This window comes from Bombus vancouverensis, chromosome 9 (genome assembly GCF_051014615.1).
Source record: "Bombus vancouverensis nearcticus chromosome 9, iyBomVanc1_principal, whole genome shotgun sequence".
Taxonomy (NCBI): Eukaryota; Metazoa; Arthropoda; class Insecta; order Hymenoptera; family Apidae; genus Bombus; species Bombus vancouverensis.
In genome coordinates this window covers 1,337,630-1,358,687 of record NC_134919.1, presented here as the reverse complement: position 1 = coordinate 1,358,687, position 21,058 = coordinate 1,337,630, and the positions used below count along the sequence as shown (strand labels likewise).

At 29.9% G+C, this 21,058-nt stretch overlaps 3 protein-coding genes and 1 long non-coding RNA gene across 8 annotated transcripts; 1 reads left to right on the top strand and 3 right to left on the bottom strand.

Moving 5' to 3' along the window:
* Positions 1 to 483: 483 nt before the first annotated feature.
* Positions 484 to 7,074, bottom strand: LOC117160060 (synaptic vesicle 2-related protein). Of its 4 annotated transcripts, none has more exons than XM_076621346.1 (10): positions 6,693 to 7,074; positions 5,712 to 6,096; positions 3,470 to 3,589; positions 3,339 to 3,378; positions 2,711 to 2,895; positions 2,424 to 2,620; positions 2,281 to 2,344; positions 2,066 to 2,191; positions 1,788 to 1,996; positions 484 to 1,717 (listed from the first exon to the last, which is right to left on the bottom strand). In XM_076621346.1, the coding sequence occupies exons 3-10, from the start codon at positions 3,470 to 3,472 to the stop codon at positions 1,111 to 1,113; spliced, it is 1,431 nt and encodes a 476-aa protein (XP_076477461.1). In that variant the 5' UTR covers positions 3,473 to 3,589; positions 5,712 to 6,096; positions 6,693 to 7,074; the 3' UTR covers positions 484 to 1,110. The 4 variants fall into 4 exon arrangements, with proteins under 4 accessions (XP_076477461.1, XP_033196365.1, XP_033196364.1 ...); XM_033340474.2 differs by having other exon boundaries at positions 3,231 to 3,378; positions 6,693 to 7,073; XM_033340473.2 differs by lacking the exons at positions 5,712 to 6,096; positions 6,693 to 7,074 and having other exon boundaries at positions 3,470 to 3,609.
* A 290-nt stretch (positions 7,075 to 7,364) lies between these two features.
* On the top strand, positions 7,365 to 11,294 carry Hsc70-4 (heat shock protein cognate 4). Its single transcript, XM_033340461.2, has 3 exons — positions 7,365 to 7,522; positions 7,637 to 7,852; positions 9,222 to 11,294. Exons 2-3 carry the CDS (start codon positions 7,648 to 7,650, stop codon positions 10,955 to 10,957), a joined length of 1,941 nt encoding a protein of 646 aa, XP_033196352.1. The 5' UTR covers positions 7,365 to 7,522; positions 7,637 to 7,647; the 3' UTR covers positions 10,958 to 11,294.
* LOC143303142 (uncharacterized) lies at positions 11,024 to 11,898 on the bottom strand. Its single transcript, XR_013059158.1, has 2 exons — positions 11,578 to 11,898; positions 11,024 to 11,492 (listed from the first exon to the last, which is right to left on the bottom strand). It is a non-coding gene; the product is annotated as an uncharacterized LOC143303142 (long non-coding RNA).
* Positions 11,899 to 12,379: 481 nt separating this feature from the next.
* Positions 12,380 to 16,822, bottom strand: LOC117160053 (E3 ubiquitin-protein ligase RNF10). 2 transcript variants are annotated; one of them, XM_033340456.2, is made up of 12 exons: positions 16,421 to 16,822; positions 15,461 to 15,633; positions 15,157 to 15,383; positions 14,959 to 15,049; positions 14,687 to 14,871; positions 14,405 to 14,597; positions 14,182 to 14,316; positions 13,858 to 14,110; positions 13,515 to 13,766; positions 13,272 to 13,443; positions 12,876 to 13,213; positions 12,380 to 12,740 (listed from the first exon to the last, which is right to left on the bottom strand). In XM_033340456.2, the coding sequence occupies exons 1-12, from the start codon at positions 16,488 to 16,490 to the stop codon at positions 12,646 to 12,648; spliced, it is 2,184 nt and encodes a 727-aa protein (XP_033196347.1). In that variant the 5' UTR covers positions 16,491 to 16,822; the 3' UTR covers positions 12,380 to 12,645. The 2 variants fall into 2 exon arrangements, with proteins under 2 accessions (XP_033196347.1, XP_033196349.1); XM_033340458.2 differs by having other exon boundaries at positions 13,858 to 14,095.
* Between the last annotated feature and the right edge of the window lie 4,236 nt (positions 16,823 to 21,058).

Genomic DNA, 21,058 nt, shown 5'->3' with positions numbered 1-21,058 from the left:
CGGCTTACTTCTTTTAATATGGTAGAAACGATAAAAGGCGGTTGTAATACAAATATTCATTCCAAATTTTAATGGTTCATGCAATGAGAATAGAGTCCTGTATAATGCAGATGAAAGAAAGGTAAATGTTTCATATTTCCTTTTCTATCATATTTTTTCAATATTTGTAAGTAAAATTTATATGATTATTAATTTTAAGTGTCATCTTTTAAATGATAAAAGGATATTATCTAAAATCATTTTCAACAAAAAAAGCTTTACAGATAATAGTGTATATTATTAATTTTCTAAAATTAATAAATATTAAATGCTATTGATAATTTTAATTAAAATTTGAAAGTTCGAAATTTGTTTACTACATTATATGGAGATCTGTATATTAAGAATTGATTGCATAAAAAAAGTACAAGATTCTACAATTTATTAGGATTCTTCCAGCATTTGTAAATATATTATATTTTATTTGGGTACACTATAAAGAAATTTCGTACGTAGTAAAATTGTGATAAATTTATTAATTTGGTACAATTTTGTATTTTCAATTTTAGATCATAGAAATAATGTGCTTTTTTTTAGATATATATATATATATATTGTAGCTTTACATGCTTTGTTATTTATGAAAATAAATTATGTTATTGTTGTAATACTAAAATAGATAACAAAAGTTATGGTTTAGCATGTGTACATTAATCCTGCACGTTTGTGCATTTTGGCACTTCTGTTATATATTAATATTTAATATTTTATATATCAGTCTTTGTATATTTCTTATAAGTTTAAAACTTACTATCACTGTCTAAAGTGTTACAGAAAAGTAAATACACATATGTTAAATAACTTATGATGTATAGTGTATCCCATTCATTCAAGTAATTTATAAAACAAAATTAGTCAGGAACAAAAAGTAATACTAGTTATGCATATATGTAATTATAACATTGTAAAAACAAAATAAACGAATATCCAATAAATAGAAACGAATTTGTTTTTCATCACCGGAAAACTGTTAGTTTAACGACTATTGCAAAATGTTATAATGTTGATGAAATCTTCCATCTTAAAATATTTCAGTAGTAAAAAGAAGAAAAATGAAAAAAGGTTGAAACTTTATCGCGTCTCTTGAGTTGTGTCATTAGATGTATGATTTTTCGTTTCAACAGGTAAAGCAAGAGTAGCTATTGCAGCACATAATGCTGTTGCAGCATAAATTGCCATTGCTCCAGTAATAGACCATTGAAGAAATACTTGTGCTATGTATGGTGTAACCATTGCACCAATTCTAGCCATTGCACTACAAGTACTAACACCGATACTACGTAAATGAGTCGGATACACTTCTGGAGTGTACACATATGCAGCTTGAAACACGCCGGCAATTAAACCTCTAGCTAGAAAAATTGCTAGTGTTAATGCTGCTCTGTTTAATAGACAAGCTCTACCTAAGAAACAGATTAACATAGCAAACATTATTAATTGAAACGCCATTGTCTTTCTTCTACCAATTTTTTCAATCGCAAAAATAGTGGAAAAAATTCCTGGAAATTCAGCTAACGTTGTCCAAAGAAGATCGATGTAATCACTCCTTTCTAAACGACAATCTAATTGACAAGTATCTTCCTTTTTGTTTTCCCACAAACTACATTGTTCAGATGATGTATGGAATAATTCTGTAGTCATTAATACAACACCATAATAACAAAATGCTGTACTCATCCTAAAATAACGCCATTACCATTATTTATATAATATATCAAGATATAATATTTACCACATGTAGTATTTACCATACAAGCCAAAGCAAGGTAGATGTCCTACACATTTCCTTGCTTAATACATCTTTCAATTTGCCATGATTAATTTGATAAAAGCGATCCATAACTAATCTTCCTGGAGGTAAAGGTTTTTTATTTTCTCTTGCTACTCGTTCTAAAGTTGAAACAGCTTTATCCATTCTTCCACTCGTTATATCAAATACTGTAGACTCTGGTAACCACTAACAAAAAGTATCAGGTAAAAAATGTCATTTAATACTTGTTATAAATGCTTGATTTTTAATATTTACTGGAGTAATAATAGCAAATACAAGAAGTGGTATTGTTGATAAAATGAGAAGCCATCTCCAACCAAAGGTTGGCATTATTACCAATGCTATTGCCACTTCAAAACAGGCTCCAAGTGCCCAAAAACACTATAAAAAATAATTACTTCATATGAGCAATGTAAATGTTTACATGAAATTTATTTATGAGTGAGTATGACTGAGTGAGTAGAACTTACATCTAACAAAATGACACATTTTGCTCTTTGTTTTGCAGGAAGAAATTCTGCATACAATGTTACTCTGAAATAATAACTGATGTTATTCATATCTGCCCTAAGAACATTAATACTTTTATTTATAGGACTTACCAAATACTTACGATTGTGGTACACAACCAATAGCAAAACCAACTAATCCCCTAAGTAATAAAATCCACAGAAAATTTGGTGCAAAAGCACTTAAAAGAGCATAATAAAGTAGCAATATTGCACATAAAGTTAAAGATTGTTTACTACCATATCTATCACTTAAATTACTCCAAAACGTAGAACTTAGCATCATACCAAGGAAAACAACCTGAAATAAATGCAATAATGTATTAGATAAAAATCATTGGAAAAATTTTATTACATATGACTATATTATTGAACAATGGTTCTATTATACCGTGGTTGTTAAAGCTTGTTGATATCTAGTTATACCCCAATCACAATGTAAGGATGGACTTAAAATGCTTAATATTGTTATTTCCATACTATCTACCATCCAACAGAGACCGGTAAATAAAGATAACTTAACTTGAAATTTTCCAAATCCTAATGCATTGATAGCTTGAACAACAGTAAATGTATCTGCCAATGAAATTATCACAATATTAAGAGAAATATTAAATTTCAATAAAACAAATCGCTTTAGAACTAAATTGTCAGTAGTTATTGTATATAATACTTGTATGTAATACATGTATTACATGTTTAATTATTTACTTATTCAAATTAAAAAAAAATACTACATATAATATTTACATATAATATATATATGTATAAAATATTTCATATTATAACATATATAGGCTTAATACATGTAGGAGATTTAAAAAATCAACTTGTTAATTAGAGTTATGTTATAAAAGAGTATGTATCACATACTTTAATAAAATAAATTGTTAGTAACATTTTATTCATACCCAAGAAGAAACTGAATCATCTCAAGACCCATGCAAAGGAAAGCAATCCCATTTTAAAAAATCTGATGTTATATTTTCCATGCATAATAAGATATTTACATAACTTACAGTCACCCGCTCCTTTATAGATAAGTTTAAGCAGATTATCCTGTACATAAAAATTGTCAGTAATATTGTAAAGATACATTATAATAATTTACACATGTTACGATATAGATATTCTTAAAAAAATACTTTACCATCTGGAATAACTACAACAGAAGAAAGTTCCAAGGAGCGTTCAATACAATTTCCAAAATTTCTACTACATCTTGACACATTTCCTGAATTAACATTCAATTCCGAACCGCGTAATTCTCCTAATTCACGATAAGGTTCGTTAGACATTTGTGATGCATTAGACATGATCGTTTGTATATCATATACAAAATAATCAAATATTTAACTGTCACTAGTACAATTAATTGATTTACAGATTACTTCATTAATATTTCCTTAAAGACGAGATTATATTTGACAGTCTGTCAATTACACTAATTAAACAATCGTATACAGTATACACCACGGTCATATATCGCATACATTGTACCAAAGAGAAAATTTCCTCTCTCATTGTATATATATAAGTCTGGAAACTCCCATAGTGGGGACAAGACTCTTAATATGGAGAGGTGTGCTTTGCAAATCGGTCGTTGGTCGTGGGGATCTTGCAGCTTATTTCAAATAACTAAAAAACATGTTCAATTCAATAAAATAAATATTTTTACATTAAAGAAACTTGACTTATTTAATTAAATATTTTAACACGAAATCCAAATTTTGTAATAAACTTAGATAAAATTTCCCAATCTGCACAGCAGGCCTGAATTCTTCGAACTCTTGTCTCTAACTGATTATTTATAAAAAGAATTACGTTGATAACAAATTAGAATAATTGAAATATGTACAATATGATAGAATAATAAGTAATGTGGATACAGATGATGGTGCCATCATTGATAAATCTTAATAAAATAATGGTGGTAGGATATGAAAAAGTATTGCATGTTACATTTATTCACATAATCACAAAAAACAGTATCACATAAAATACTATATATATAGTTTAATATAATATGTATTTAGTTTAAATAAATTGTGAAACATTATGAAAAGTAAATTAGTTCATATTTTTTATCTTCAGTGTATATAGTTATTGTTTTTACCGAAAGATGGCCTTATATGCAAAAGCTGTAAAAGTTTAATAAATCGATTGCAGTGTTATGGCTATTGGTCGATTTTTAAAACACCTCATAATATCACGAGCCTTACTCCCGTTATGAGAGTTTCTATATCTGTATATACAACCGTGCCTATCAGTGTCGTCTGTCGCCTCTTCTTTCCTTTGTTAAACTTTTGAAAGCTTTACTACGGCTATACCATAAACGATAATCTTCTAATATGACGACATTTGTTGATAACGAGATTTTACGATTATAAACGCTACAACGTATTAAGTTATGAAAGGATTCATGTTATATCAATGTATGGTAATGAACAATCAAGATCCAACCTCATTTCTAGTTTCTCTAATAATCTATAGTAGTCTATAACAAAATACATAATATATGTTATTTGATAAAATAAATTTCATTATGAATTTGAAAAAATATTTTTCGAAATATAAATTAATTTTATGAATTACTAAAGAAAATCTTAAAAATTTTAAATACTTTTATAATTAATTTTACTAAAGGGAAAAAAAAGACGCAAATTATATCATAGATTAATAACGCAGTTTGCCGTTACAGTTTGATGACGTAGTGCGATGATTATCGTTCATGAAAAGAAAATACATACATACGTATATGTATGTACATATTTACATATGTAAGTATGTTGAATGAACTAGATAAATATTTCAATATTCTCCTTTTTGTAAATTTTTACTATCCTTTTTCTTATGCAATAAATTAAAATGGATTAAATAAGATTAGTGAGATTTCATTAATTCTATTAATATATCGAAACCAATGTTATTTACTATAATGTAACAATTCTTATTGTTATTAATCTTTCTATTGAATTCATCCATAATATATATATAAATTCATTCATAATATAAATTAATATCGTATAAATTAACCTTTTTCCGGTTCTTGTAAAAGTTAGCTAGAATATTCTATAACTAAAAAGGCGAGGTTTTGATCGATTAAATACAGATACAAGATTACTTTAAGTATGATTCACATTGATCGCATGCATAAATATATTTAGCGGGATGTATACATCTTCGATATAAAACATATCAAAAAGTATACTTTCGTAAAAATAGCTTTAATAAGCAATAAAGAGTACATTTGAAAATGTCTCGATCAAATAACACACATATATTAACGTACAGTAGCAACTATACAGCGTATTGGACGAGTATATATAGCATGACTACACGGGAACGTACTGGAAGATTCTATAATTCGCGAACTCTACCGCAATGCTTACCGTCATTGATTGCATGCACTGTGCTTTGTCACATGGGCTGCGTTCATTTCCAAGAAAAGTTTCAAGAAAATTCTACAAATTATATAATTCAAACGATACCTCAGAAAATAAGAATAAAATGAGAATATCGCTTTTATCTAATAATTACTATGATTAAAAGAATAAATATGTTCAGCTTTATTGATATCGATGAACAAGTTTTTAACATTCTATGATCTTTTCATACGTTTATATATGGTTTATGATATACACATATCTCTCTTAAATAAAATGATACTTAGTACAGGAAATCTAAAAGCTTATAAAGTATCGTAAAATATTCCATATTCTTTTTTATTATCTTTATTATTATCATTTACGTGTATTCTTAGAAGCCAAATGTTAGCTGTAAAAAATTATACGTTATGAATACATAATTTACTGCTTTTATTACCATGAAATATAATAAATTTAATATGTCAATTTGTTTAAAAAATTGATTATTTAGTCAAAATATGAATAATTTTCAAATAAATAAAAATAAGTTGTGAAATATAAATGACTTTCTTTTTAATGTAACCTTGTGATATTTTCATGGTTATTTAAAGCTTATGATGTTTATATGTATACATATATATGTATACATATATATGTATATATACAAACTCATAAGCAGATACATTGTTCATGCGTCACAATTGGTATAAGAATATGTATGTGTTACATGTTCATTATACATGTAATACAGATTTTCAAGTATATACATAAATGGAAATCGAGAAATGTTTGTTATATTGAATCAATATATCGATGTGACAGCAAAGAAATATAATAATACAATAGATATAAAATTCTAGAATAGTCTATTTGTCCGATTTTATGCTACATTAATCATTGATTAATGGCTATTATTAATTTGACAATGAATTAAATTTATAATGTAGCATAATTTTATTTTAATTTAAGAACGAATATGTGATAGAATATATGTATATTTCTTACGATTTTTTATCAAATTCATTGTTATTATGTCATTGTGATGATGCAGCATTATTATTCATTGGAATTGACGTCTTTTAACGTTGACATATGTACAATATGTATGTACATACATACATATATATTCTATAAATAATTGTTATTAGAGATATGTTACTGTACAAAGTGAATACGCATTGTATTTAAATTGTATGTAATATAATGTAATATAATGTTCATTGTCTGTAATATCAGCTTAATTTTCATACATATGTCAAAAGTGACACGGTCATGAAGTGAACACATAATCTATAAAGGTTACACAATTGTCACAGAAATTAAGGAATCTTAAAACAAAGCAAACCACAACCATGCATGGATATAAACTTCACATATACTTGTGTGTGTAACTACACACTTTCTAGAACTAGTTACTAAATTTTTTCCAACTTCCTTGTACTCTACTTCCGTATTATCTGTTGTTCCAGCTGGAGATTGTTTAAAAAATTATTTCATTTATACTTTGATCGTTTAAAAAATAGTTACAAGAAATTAAAATAATTTTTGTGTTTTGTAAACTTCTTTCGAATCAATCAATAACCACATAAAATTCTACCATTGATATACGTAGTTCGTGGCGCGTATCCAGTAATGACGCAAGTCTAACAGAATCTGATTTCTGATTGGTTGATAGAAGGTGCTTGAATAGGAAGAACATTCCAGAAGCGTCCTCTGGGAAAGTAATATATACCGAAATGCGGATACGGATTCTTCACTCACGTTGCGAATCGTCAAACGGAGAATCTCTTCACTGTCCTACGAAGCGAACTTTTACAAGCGAGTAACTAAGAAAGGTGTGTGTACCCACTGTATCCATATTTGCTTCTACAATATTTGACATTAATCTAATTGGAAAATCATTTCAACGTTTTGTTCATAAATTTAATTTCCATTTATATCTTGTACAGAAAAAGCAAAGATGGCCAAAGCACCTGCAGTTGGTATTGATCTCGGCACCACTTACTCCTGCGTTGGTGTATTCCAGCACGGGAAGGTGGAAATCATTGCCAATGATCAAGGAAATCGTACAACACCTAGCTATGTTGCATTCACCGAAACTGAACGGTTAATTGGTGATGCTGCCAAAAACCAAGTAGCCATGAACCCTAACAACACCATCTTCGGTAAGTCTATTTTATCAAATATTTTTCATATTACATCTCATGGATAGTCATAAATCTTTCCTTTTACTGTGAAAAATTTATTCCGCATATGTTTTTGTATTTTTTGTTGATGAAATACAAATCATTTTTTGAAATCTTGAATGCATTTTTGTAAAATTCCATTATCTGGTAAACATTTTCTTCAAATTATTTATATCCATTGGAATTGAAATAGATTTATTAGTACGTGTGTAAAAATACAAAAACTAATTTATGGATCTTGTAATTAAGTGTTATGAAACATTTAGAGATTTTTTCGAATGAAAATTTTATAAAATTAATACTAATGAAAATTTCCATATTATGTGGATAAGATTCTTTTTTAACATTATTCAAGATGTATTTTTTTTACTACAGTTTCTGAATTAATTTTAAGCTAGTTTTTAACGGTATTAATTAATATTTTAATTTTTATGAATTGACTTCCAACATTTTTCTGAGTATTTGAATTATTATTGTAGTAACTTAATGGGAATGGTTGTAAAATGACAATGGATTGTTCGTTTTAATTAATGATAAAATAGCACTACTTTGAAATTTTATAAATTTGCGTGGAGAATTTTTAATATGGTAGACGATAAGAAGCTCGATCTATAATATGTAATGGATATGCGTTATGTACGCACGCGCAGGTGCAAAGATGTACGGGCATAACGGTTACTGGTCGCCATTATGTTATCTTTGTTTCGGATTATTGTTTAATAAATATGATACTTTTATTGAATTAGAAATTCGAAATGTTACAAGATCTTTCTATTTATTTTATTAACGTGATAAATTATTTCAATAAAAATTTTTCACATAAAAGGTGATTTTTTATTTTATAGAAGTCTTAAAAATAACGTTGGGGACCGGCTGCTCTGACAAGCATATAGCCTATATATAGACGAGCATATATAATACGAATTTCCGCGTGTTTTTGGATCGATTGAAAAGATTTAAACCGACTAATATTATATCTAATATATTGGTAACGTTTTCGTATTATTCAAGCATGTATTGTAAAAACACATTCATAATTTGTTTATAGCATCCATTGCCTTTTTTACTGTTCCATTTAACAGTAGTTAGTATTTTTATAAGATACCGCATGAAATATGTAAAACATGAATTCGCGTCTCTGGTCCCCAACCGTTGGAAAATGAAAGAAGCGAATTTGCGTCTTCAGTCCTCACATTGTTAATATAATAAAAAATAGCACAAACGCATACTACGTTAAAAATGTTGTTAAACGACATTGAAATTCTAGTCAAATTTTATATTCAAAACTTAAATTTTAAATTGAGAATACAAAGGACAAAGAAGTATTTAATTTTCTACTTATTTTCAGATGCCAAGCGTCTCATAGGCCGCCGTTTCGAGGATCCCACTGTTCAGGCTGATATGAAACATTGGCCCTTCACTGTTGTAAACGATGGTGGCAAACCCAAAATTCAAGTATATTACAAAGGAGAGACGAAGACTTTCTTCCCTGAAGAAGTGAGTTCAATGGTCCTGGTAAAGATGAAGGAAACTGCTGAGGCATACCTTGGCAAGAGTGTCAGCAATGCCGTGATCACTGTACCTGCTTACTTCAACGACTCGCAGCGTCAGGCAACCAAGGACGCTGGCACCATCTCGGGTTTGAATGTTTTACGTATCATCAACGAACCCACCGCTGCCGCCATTGCTTACGGCTTGGATAAAAAAACTACCACCGAGCGCAACGTCCTAATCTTTGACCTTGGTGGTGGCACCTTTGATGTCTCAATTTTGACCATCGAAGATGGCATTTTTGAGGTCAAGTCAACAGCAGGAGACACTCATCTTGGCGGCGAAGATTTCGACAATCGTATGGTCAATCACTTTGTCCAAGAATTCAAACGCAAATACAAGAAAGATCTGACTGCAAATAAACGTGCTCTTCGTCGTTTGAGGACAGCTTGCGAACGTGCGAAACGCACTTTGTCTTCGTCTACTCAAGCTAGTATCGAAATTGATTCGCTCTATGAGGGAATTGACTTTTATACCTCAATCACCAGAGCTCGATTTGAAGAGCTTTGTGCTGATCTCTTCAGAGGAACACTCGAGCCAGTGGAAAAGTCATTACGCGATGCCAAAATGGATAAAGCTCAGATTCACGATATCGTTTTGGTTGGTGGATCCACGCGTATTCCTAAGATCCAAAAGTTACTGCAGGACTTCTTCAATGGGAAAGAATTGAACAAGTCTATCAACCCTGACGAAGCTGTAGCTTATGGAGCTGCTGTACAAGCTGCTATTCTACATGGTGACAAGTCTGAAGAAGTACAAGATCTACTGCTTCTTGATGTAACACCTCTATCTCTTGGTATCGAAACTGCTGGTGGTGTTATGACTGCCCTTATCAAGAGAAATACTACTATTCCAACAAAACAGACTCAAACCTTCACTACATATGCTGATAATCAACCAGGAGTATTGATTCAAGTTTATGAAGGTGAACGTGCTATGACGAAGGATAACAACTTATTAGGTAAATTTGAGCTCAGTGGTATTCCACCAGCCCCTCGAGGAGTTCCTCAGATTGAAGTCACATTTGACATTGATGCCAATGGTATTCTGAATGTCTCTGCAGTGGATAAATCTACTGGGAAAGAGAACAAAATTACCATTACCAACGACAAAGGTCGTCTTAGCAAAGAAGACATTGAAAGAATGGTCAACGAAGCTGAAAAATATCGTAGCGAAGATGAGAAACAGAAAGAAACTATCGCTGCTAAGAATGGTCTTGAGTCTTACTGCTTTAACATGAAGAGCACAGTGGAAGATGAGAAACTCAAGGATAAAATCAGCGCCAGTGACAAGCAAGTTGTATTGGATAAATGCAACGATATCATTAAGTGGCTCGATGCCAATCAATTGGCTGATAAAGAAGAATATGAACATAAACAGAAAGAATTAGAGGCTATATGTAATCCTATTGTTACAAAGTTGTATCAGGGTACTGGAGGAATGCCTGGTGGAATGCCTGGAGGTTTCCCAGGAGCAGGAGGTGGTGCTCCTGGTGGTGGTGCATCTGGTCCTACTATCGAAGAAGTCGACTAAATTGTTACTCACTTGCCACTGCCTTCTCCATGATTTATTCCTATGCAGAGGATAACATCAATTCGAAGAACATAGAATTTCACAGCTGCGGTCTTTCGTTCCCGAGTATTAATTTATCTAGGTTTCAGTTTTCTCTTCTACTACGTCGTAAAAATTATTTTAGATTTATTTATTCTGTTTTTGTAAACTAGCCAAATAATTTTCAATAGATTACAATGCGTAAAAAATAACTTTATTGTACTTGTAATCCGATAATGTCGATAGCAGATCAGTTGTGATGATTTTCTATGTTCAAAAAAACCATGAAAATATAAAACAATCCCTGAAACTTACATAATTGTTTATAATTTATTACCTTTTTTTTATTATCAATTATTGTTTACCTGGAATTGTTCCCAATTAATTGCGCCACTTTTGCTGCTTTTATAAAGTACGGTATATAATAAAATACACCAATTTAGTGGTGTTAAAATAAATTAAAAAGTTACACTATCAGTTATGATTAAATAAAGTTATAATCAAACGATACCCCATACTGTAAAAAAATATTAAAATGAATTATGAATTTTTAATTTTACCTATATTTTTTGCATAAACTACAAAAGATAATTGTTATATACTTTTAATTTGATGTTTTGTATAAACAATATATGAAATCGTTAAAATCATTACCGCAAAATATAATTGACCACTTAAGTAATTTTTAGACTTCTGTGTTTTTGAAATAGTAAATATTAATCCGCATTGCTTGGAAAATTGCGCGGTAGACAGCGTATAGGTTGGCTTGTCCATTGCGGTGAGAAACGTATAGCTCGTTGTGGCGCGCGCGGTTGGCTAAGTATTAAAACGAACTTGAGTCATGATATTTTAAATACATTGAAATATGGCTGTCGTCCTACCTCAATATTAAATATATTTTGTAGTAGCAAACAATTTTATAGTCCATCCCAAAAACGATATTTTATTTTAAGTAATTTAAAAACTCAACATTTCGTACATCTAAAGTTGGTGAGAAGAATAAAACCGGTAGTAACAATTAAATTTTATGAAGTTTTTCGTAATTCTTTAGTCTTTTGTACAAAAAAAAAGGAGACAAATTGTATAGTAAAATATAAAGAAGGAGAATACAGAGAAGCATGAAAAATTAAAATGTAAATGAGTTCAAAAAGGTAAAAATTATTTAGCTGCAGTTATTGAGCAAATAAGTTCACTTCTATTCAAAAATTTTAAAGAGGTCGTGGAAAGTTTTTTTGAAACTTAAATTTGTTCTATATGTATATGTACATAGCATACACATTAACTATACAGCCAAATAAATGATTCAACCATCATGTTCTTTATAGAATAAGAAATAGGAAGAGTTTCTTGTTTACCTTTTTATCAATTTGAATTGTAACAGTCATTGTAATAAAAGACTCAGAATACTTTCCATGAAACTAAATTTTATTTGCAAGCACAACAGACCCGAATGCTACAGGAAACAATTGTTCAATAATCGATAATATAATGATGAAAGTTTCACAAATGGAGGATGATATATAATTATATGTTACGATTTATACTAGAACTTGATAAATTTCCTAACATATACCCGAAATAATCTGAAATATAACACGCGGTAATAAAATACATAATGGAAACGCGAAATTCGAAAATAACGTAAAGTGCAAGCATTATCATGAAAAAAGTTAAGATTCATGTGCCACAGTAGTTGCAAACAATACGGTTGATTTCCCTTTCTTCTTTTTCTTCTTTTTCTTTTCACCTCCATTTTTCTCTGTTTCTAAAAAATAAATAAATATCAAATTTTAATTGTGCTTATTAATTATTTATAAATAAAAGATACAATTAGATGATTCACATCTCAAATAAAATGATAAAATAATATATATAATTATAGTTACAATATAGGGCTTACCTAACTTAGTTTGTTGTAAAGCGACTGCTAAAGCATCACCAAAATTCTGACTGTATGATGGTACTGAGATATAATCTTCTTCTTCGGTGTTTCTCGAGGGTGTCTGAACAGTCAGACTAGAATACTGTTTCTTATGTGTGGAGTTAATCGATGGCCATAGTGTTTGCGATTTCAAACGCGTGCCAGTATTTCGCAACATTTCTGCAAATGATGGTCCCTGTTCGTGAGCAACATTATCAGTTTGTCTAGATGCAACCATTTCATCAAATGTGTTGGAAGATGGACTACTAGCTACGCTTGAAGCCGCCGTAGATTCTAATGGTGACAGAACACTTTCCCTGCAAACATATTGAATGTATCATGGCATACGATAGTGTATTATGTAAGTATATATACTCAGAAAACAATTCTGGCTGCCATCGAGGAAAATGTCGCCGTGAATCAATGTGTACAGCAGGAGTTGGATATCTTCCCATTCGCTTATTTTCTTCCTCGGTAATTTGTTTTTCTCTTTTTCTTTCGTCACGTTCTCGTTGTTGCCTGTGTCTGTGCCTCAGTGTCAACTGATCTATAACAAATCATAACATAGATTGAGATATCAATAGAAATTAAGAATTGCAAATACAACGAAAAAATTACCTTGAAATGAAGATAAAACCTCCTCTGACACAATTGGTGGCTTTAATTCAATTTCAGCTACCTCGAATTGGCAAGTTAATGGCAAGTGACATAAGTATCTTAGTCTACGTCTTAGATCTTCTGTAAGACTTCCTCCCTCTTTTTCGAGAAGTTTTCCCATTATCACACGAGGGGAATTTTCAAGACTGCCATATTGCATTTCTAACATTTTTACATTCATTGCATGAAGATACAGATGCTGCCCATCTTCCGCTGAAAATCATACACGTATATTAAATATAATTTTTCATAAATAAATTAAAAATTATAAACAGAAATAAAAATAATAAAAAGTATTAAGAACCTTGGTAAAAATAAAAGAATTTTGGTATGTCTGAGGTTAATTGAACGCCGTTAGACGAATTTTCCGCAGATTTTAATATTTCTTCATCCACGTCCTTTTTATTCCTTTTTGTTGAAGTATTTGTTTCTTCATAGTCTTGAGATCTTGATTGAGATAAATGTTTCTCAATATCGGCTTTTTCTATTTGTAATTTGTAGGCCAATGTTGAAGTTTCATTTAGAGGAATTTCTGATTTTACCTGTAAAGAATTTTGCTATTCGCAAAAACTTTTACTTATAATGCTTTAAGTTAGGAAGTAAAAAAGTCTATTTCAATTAATTTTACCCTTTGTAATAATTCCCCTTCTCTTTTCGAAAGTTCATCAAGCGCCTGTTCAATATAACAATTTTCCGGAGAATCAGGATTATCTGATAGTTCAAATTTCAACTGTGTACGTTCACATTCAATGATATTCATCACCTGAATTATAATTCATGATACGAATCATAATTAGCATTGACAGTTTTAAATTTTTACACTTTGATTTTTGGAAGACTCAGGAACTTACATCTTCTGTACTTGCAATAAGGAGTTTTGAATACACTTGATTGCTAATAGTCTCTGATAGTGGGAAAAAGTTTGTTGGATTGTGAATTACAGATCCAACAGGTACTGCAAGCAGTGACCCTTTCTCACGGCGCATCAAACGTAAAGTGATAGTATCTCCTAAATTTAACGTACTTTGAGTGACTTCGTTAACACTGAAATAGAAAAGAAAAAGAGAATTTTAATTCCTTCACAAAAATTTAATTAAAAAGTGTATTATTATTTATACATTCAAATAAATTACCTTTTTAAATCAGATTTTTGAACAGATTCATCACAAATAGGACATTTACGCGAGGGTTTATCAGAAAGTGATAAATAATGAAGGATACATGGCCAACAATAGACGTGACCACAACGTGTTATTTTTCCAGCAACTGGTGGATACAAACATATTGGGCATGATAAGTTTTCAGAACTGTGAAGTTTCTAAACAATAAAATTTCATGATTATCATGATTATTATTAAAATAAACAGAATTTAAAAAATCTTTTACCAACATATTTATAACTTACAATTTGTTCTATCAATTTCCAGTCAACTAGTACATCAGGATCACTTAAATATAACGTATAATTCCCATTGGCATTTACAACAAACTGGCAACTAAAGAATAGTAAAATAATAAAATTTATGTTAGTATGTTAACCTTATATCATTGTCATACCTTATATCCTACCAACCTTATGTCAAATTAATATAAAATATGTTACCTAGCTTGCAAAAACTGTTCTTTGTTGTATTTATGGCGTTGCACTGGTGGAAGGCATCTATTACTGTTCCGAGGCAAACCTTTTATCGATTTTCCATGATTCCATGTACCCGAACCACCTTGCATTTCACGTGGTTCATAATGAAAATTCAGCAGATGATTCAAGTTCTGCTTTTTACTTCCTTGGACCACTACTGAGCCAGGCTCAGCTAATTCTGCTTGCACTACCTAAAAATTTAAATAATTTGAATCTAGTTTTATATATAAATTAAATATGCCAAATACAAACGAATGTGGGAAGTAACCTTGGTATCCTCCTTTGAACTGCCATGATATTGTCCTTTAGGTTTTGGTCTCTTATCAAAATTTTTTGTTTTTTGTACATTACACTTCCTTGATTGTTCAGATTTTGAAAAATTGCTAGTACCTGCTGATTCACGTCTGCGCGAGCTCCTTGGAAAAAGTTTGTTTATAATATCTACATAAATAATAATTTATAATTTTTTAAGTTTCTTCAATAAAACACTGGTATAATTTCAAGATATATTATAAACTATGTATATATATAAATATATATATACATATATGTATAATGAAAAATGTTTCAGATAAAAATTGAATGTTTTGAAGAAAATATAATTTTATGTGATTAGTTTTTCTACAGGAGGATGCGTAGAGGACATATGAAGGTCAAGTTTGCTGTTCTAGATGGAATAATATATTTTTGATCAGGTTAGTTGATCTAGGTCATAATTCTACATAAAGAGGTATTAAATCTCTTCCTATAAAAGGACATTAGTTTAGGAGATATTTTAACTTCAATTACTCAACAGTAATTAAATATTATATATATACTATTTTTGAAGTAGACACCTATACTAGATTATACATCATTCAAAATCTTTTAATTTCGCTTAATGAAATTCCTTTTTATCTTCTATTGTTTCAGAACTATTGCTTGTCCTAGTTGCGTGGGACACCTTGTACAGAATTAATTAGTATTTAAATTTGTATATATATTACAAGAATGTTTCATACGTATCAGTCTATGAATTTTCGAAGAATTCAATGGATTATACAGATAATTAAAATATTTTATCAAAATAGATTGTTACAAATAGATATAATGAGTAGTAGAGATCAGTATTTCTAAAAGAAGTCATAGGACATCAGAAATAAATGTCTTTTTTGTAAAAAGTAAGCAACTAAGACGTCAGCGAAATGGTGACGTCGTTATCGAAGCAATCAACATTCAGATAACGCACCTTGGTTTTTTTTAGCATCAGCAGGAACCCCCTTTGCGGAGGATTGTGGAAATTTCGTATTTTTTTCCATTTCTGGCACGAAAGCGTTCGTGCTGAATTCCAGATTTGTTGAGGCTACGGTTTCCTCCGTATGGAGAAACAATGTATTTCTGCAGGCCCTTCATTTTCTTCAATAAGCCATGTTTCGTTATCGTCAAAGGTGAAGAAAAATTTCTTGAGATGCCGATAGTTCACGGCCGATGTGACGGTACTAGGGTGACCAAAAACACAGGTGTTAACAGAGCAAAAGCTCTGCTTTGCTTTTCGTCGTAAACGATGATGATCCCAATTTCTGGCTCAACGGCCAAAAGCGATCCCGATCTCGTCGCTATGATGGCGACGAAACTGATGACTTGCGCAAGTAGTAATACGTGATACACATCAAATACTAGAATAATTTACAAACATTTTGATGATGAGCTAATATTATTAGTGTGGATTTTGATTCTTTTTTTATCTCTATAGATACACATTAAAAATGATGTATGTATATAGAGTGCGTAATTTTCGATATGACATTGATGGATAACAAAATTTAACTTCCGTTTTACAAAAACTTTCGACCAAATTCTATCATATCTCTTGTATACCTATGTAGTATATGATACAAGCTATGATACAACCTATGTAGTATATGATAATAATCATTTAATGTTATTGTATTTTAGAAAAAATAAAATATTGGGTCGTTTAGAAAGTTTGTTCCGATTTACACTTCGATTCGATATACATTTATTGAATTATATAGGTGCTATTTTGTTCCATAACCTTTCTACATCTTTCATGCAATTTAAATATTCCACCCTTTCAGAACCTCTCAGGTTTTTTGGCGAAAAACTTTTCAATATAATCTTTCTTGTCGATCAAATTCCTTAAAAATCGGAACGAACTTACTGGGCGACTCAATACGTACAATACAGTTTTAATTTATTTTTTGATAAGTAATTACATGTTGTTATAATTATAGAGTAACAGTTGAATTACCGATATAGTAATACATATGTAAAATATGTTGATTTTATTGTAAATAAAATTAATTTACATTCACTTAACATAATTTTAATCACGGTCTAGAAAATTATATAAATTAGAAATATATTTAAATTATAGCTGAAATCGTTCTGTCAAATGTTCAATCACTGGAAAATAAGAGCCTATTCTTAACCAGTTTTTGACAACATATGTATTATAAAGTTGCCCTAAAAGATGTCGCGGCGAGCTTGTTCTTTACATGTTCACTTGGTAATGTAACAGCGACGAAGGAAAAAGTAATATGTATTTAGTATTTACGTAAGAAGTTATTACAGTTTACTTATATTATTATTCGGACACACCATTATCTTTATATTTGTTGTGTTATATAAGATGTATAATTAAACATTATCGTTAAAAAGAAATTGTTCTCGTGGAATAAGCAAATCGATATTTAAATCATACCCTCCTACACAAAGCAACAAATACAGAGATAGTAATGTCCGAATAATAATATGAATAACTGTATATAATTTCTGTTATTGCTAAAAATTTTACATTTTAAATATATTTAATATTTTAATTTTTGATTCTTTATGTAGAAAAATAATTACACTAACTTTCTATTATTTCTGAGTGATATTGATTTCTGTAATTACGATCACGTAGTGATCTTCATCTATAGTGCAGTATAAATTTATTAATCTACTAAAAAAATTTATATATGTAGAATCGTACATGGTGCGCACATTTAAGATACGATGAATTTGTATATTCAAAATACACATACATAGTTTTAAAGTAATCAATTTAGATTTTAAAGTTAATTTTAAAGCAATCAAAAATAACATTCTAGGATAAGGAATAAAAAGAAGGAAGGTCTTTTATTTTCTATATTGTACATGAATTCGATAAATATAACAGTTAAATATTTATTATTTTTTATTTAGGAAGTTATAACATTTTCTTAGGTATATATACGCGGTTTACATGTAACACGCATACATGACTGCATTAAATTTATTTCAAAATTAAATTGTTATTTTCAAAGCATGTAAAATAAAATTCTTAATTACAATTTTTTATTCAAAGGACCGACGCGTGAGGCCTTTTTGGATGCCGCGAAATTCCGTGCATGCGCAGGCGTAAGTTCGTGTCTGGTTTGGACTACGCAGTGTCACGTGACCTCAGCGCGTATATACGTCCTGCTGCCGGCAAATTTCCTCATTCATTCTTTCGAACCTTTGCGACAAGGTTCTCTTTTCTAATTTATACCATAACTTTCTGATGGTCTGTCATCGTGACCAATGGGTAATTGCTTCCGGAGACAGCCAGCAAAGCGATCGACCACCCATTTTTGCTGCTGTGATTTTTGTAAACTATTTAATTACAATTTGAAACAAAACATGTACATAAAAGGCAATAATTAGAAATTTTCATGATTCGATGATTTCTTTTGTTACGTTTGCAAAGTAAAATAAGTGGAAAAAAAGACAAACGCGAACTTTTTCTGTATTCGAAGTACAAGTAATCATTGAATTTAGTTTGAAGTTGCAATTCGTCTGGAAGATCTTCCACGCAAAGTAAAAAAAAATATTTCGTGGACGGTTAGTGACGCGGTAATGGGTCTGACGGATACGAGTTTCGAGGTACTTTTGACCCTGTGGCGGGTTCTCGTCGTGGGAGTCGTGTGGACTGAAGAAGCTTGTGGTCACTGTAGCAGTGTCTTGTCGAGCCACAGCATCGTCGTTCTCGTTCGTTAATCATTTCGGAGAGGTTATTTGGTAAGTGAAAAGTACACGATCTCAAGTATTCAACGTCGATTATAATTTCTATTGGTATTCAAGAACCTGACTTATTTGTTAATCTCTTATGAATTAGAAGATATAAAAATCATGCATCTATCTTTTAAGATCCAGACATTTTGGGAAATAATTTGTACTCTCACAGAAACAAGGTCATAATTAATTAAGGAGCTAGTATCAAGAAATAGAAGAATATGAATAATAAGGAGGGAAAATTTGAATCAAAGTTACCAGATATAACTGTCTCTGATTATAGAAGATTTTATTAATAACAAAAAGAAACAAACGATAAATTTATATTGAAAGACGATTTGAACATTTGTATTAATTATTTATTTACTAAATGATATTTTTCATTTCTTTGCTATATTTCTCAGGATTTTAGATAACATTTTAACAATTGTAGAAAGGTCAGTATAGGTATCTTTTATTTTAAATATTGTATGTAACCTTTTTTTAAATATCTTCTGGACATAACTGCAAATTCCTTTCATTACTATCGTAAGAATATTACTATCTGTTATCTGTTGTTTGGGGAACAACGGGAACAAACAACAAGTTTGTTAAGGAAGAATATCGAAATACATTTTCTTTATGATTTATTATAGGTGCATACATATTAAAATTACCTATCACTAAGTTAAGTATTATTTACTATGGTATCTTAAGGTATAAAAAATGATTGAAAATAGATTTTTATTTATTTTATAAATGTTACGAAAATAATCTAGTAAAGATAAAGTTTATAAACAGAATAAATTCGAACAATTATTTGAACGGGTTTGACGTTACAAGTGTAAATACTTATATTTTTCATGGTCGTTTGTGGTTTCAACAATTATTTCTTATACTCTCATATTTCAACTCTAATTCGCTTTTAATAAATAGGTATGTTACGAAGAATTCTATACCAAAGGATATGTTTTCCTTGATATATTGACATAAAATCTTAGAAGTTGTAATAGAATGTAGAAGTAAAAATGGTTTAATATTTGAGATCTATTAAAATGTTATGTCAAAGATCAAAATGGTGGCGTTATACTATTAAACGTATTTATATATACATACAACAAAATTTTAAGAATGAAATTCTATTTTCCTATTACCTACTGCATGAAAGTATTAACATTGCTAATTTATAACAAAATTGCTAATTTAACTTAGCTATGACTATTATTTTTTTCAAAGAGCGATTGCAAGATGATTTCGCTATACTTATATATAATAAAGAGAAAGGGAAATTTAAAAAAGGAAAGACAACGAGATAAGTCCGCGCCGTGTGAAACTGAGAAAACTATAACGTGAAATGAATATGAAAAATAAATAACGAAGGAAATTATGATCGATTAATTACTGATATTCCTTTATATGAAACGCGAAAGTGTTTTCTTGAGTATTATTCGAGGAATGATATTAGCTTGATAGAAAAGTTCAGTCTCTAGATTTTTTCTATATGAAACATATATTTCAATCGTTAAAACGTAAATTGTAAATCAATGATGTAATATTGCAGAATTTTTAAACAGATTATGTCGCTTCATAGCAAAGCGCTTCCTAAACGTTGCATCTTGTACGAGTATTAGAGAGAAAAATTTGTTACAGAGGCAGTTTTATAGGATTTTCCAGACAGATTGATAATTTATTCATATCTTTGTAAAACTTTTGACAGAAGAAAAATGTTTAATATCGAGTTATTGAAAGAATATGTTAGTAATAAAAATTAAAAATTCAACAACGATGGAATAAATGAACTGTTAGATAAGAGAAAGGAAACTATAAGTAACAATGAATGTTATACTGAAGATTAATTAGAAGAAATTTC

Excerpts from the sequence above, each read along its gene's own strand:
- Hsc70-4 (XM_033340461.2), top strand. The coding sequence starts at position 7,648 with ATGGCCAAAGCACCTGCAGTTGGTATTGATCTCGGCACCACTTACTCC. Across the intron at positions 7,853-9,221 it reads CCCTAACAACACCATCTTCG|ATGCCAAGCGTCTCATAGGC; the intron begins GTAAGTCTATTT and ends ACTTATTTTCAG.
- LOC117160053 (XM_033340456.2), bottom strand. The coding sequence starts at position 16,490 with ATGGAAAAAAATACGAAATTTCCACAATCCTCCGCAAAGGGGGTTCCT. Across the intron at positions 14,872-14,958 it reads GGAAATTGATAGAACAAATT|AAACTTCACAGTTCTGAAAA; the intron begins GTAAGTTATAAA and ends TTTATTGTTTAG. Across the intron at positions 13,767-13,857 it reads ATTCTTTTATTTTTACCAAG|CGGAAGATGGGCAGCATCTG; the intron begins GTTCTTAATACT and ends TATGATTTTCAG.
- LOC117160060 (XM_033340472.2), bottom strand. The coding sequence starts at position 3,635 with ATGTCTAATGCATCACAAATGTCTAACGAACCTTATCGTGAATTAGGA. Across the intron at positions 2,621-2,710 it reads AACAAGCTTTAACAACCACG|GTTGTTTTCCTTGGTATGAT; the intron begins GTATAATAGAAC and ends CATTTATTTCAG. Across the intron at positions 1,718-1,787 it reads ACCTTGCTTTGGCTTGTATG|GATGAGTACAGCATTTTGTT; the intron begins GTAAATACTACA and ends GCGTTATTTTAG.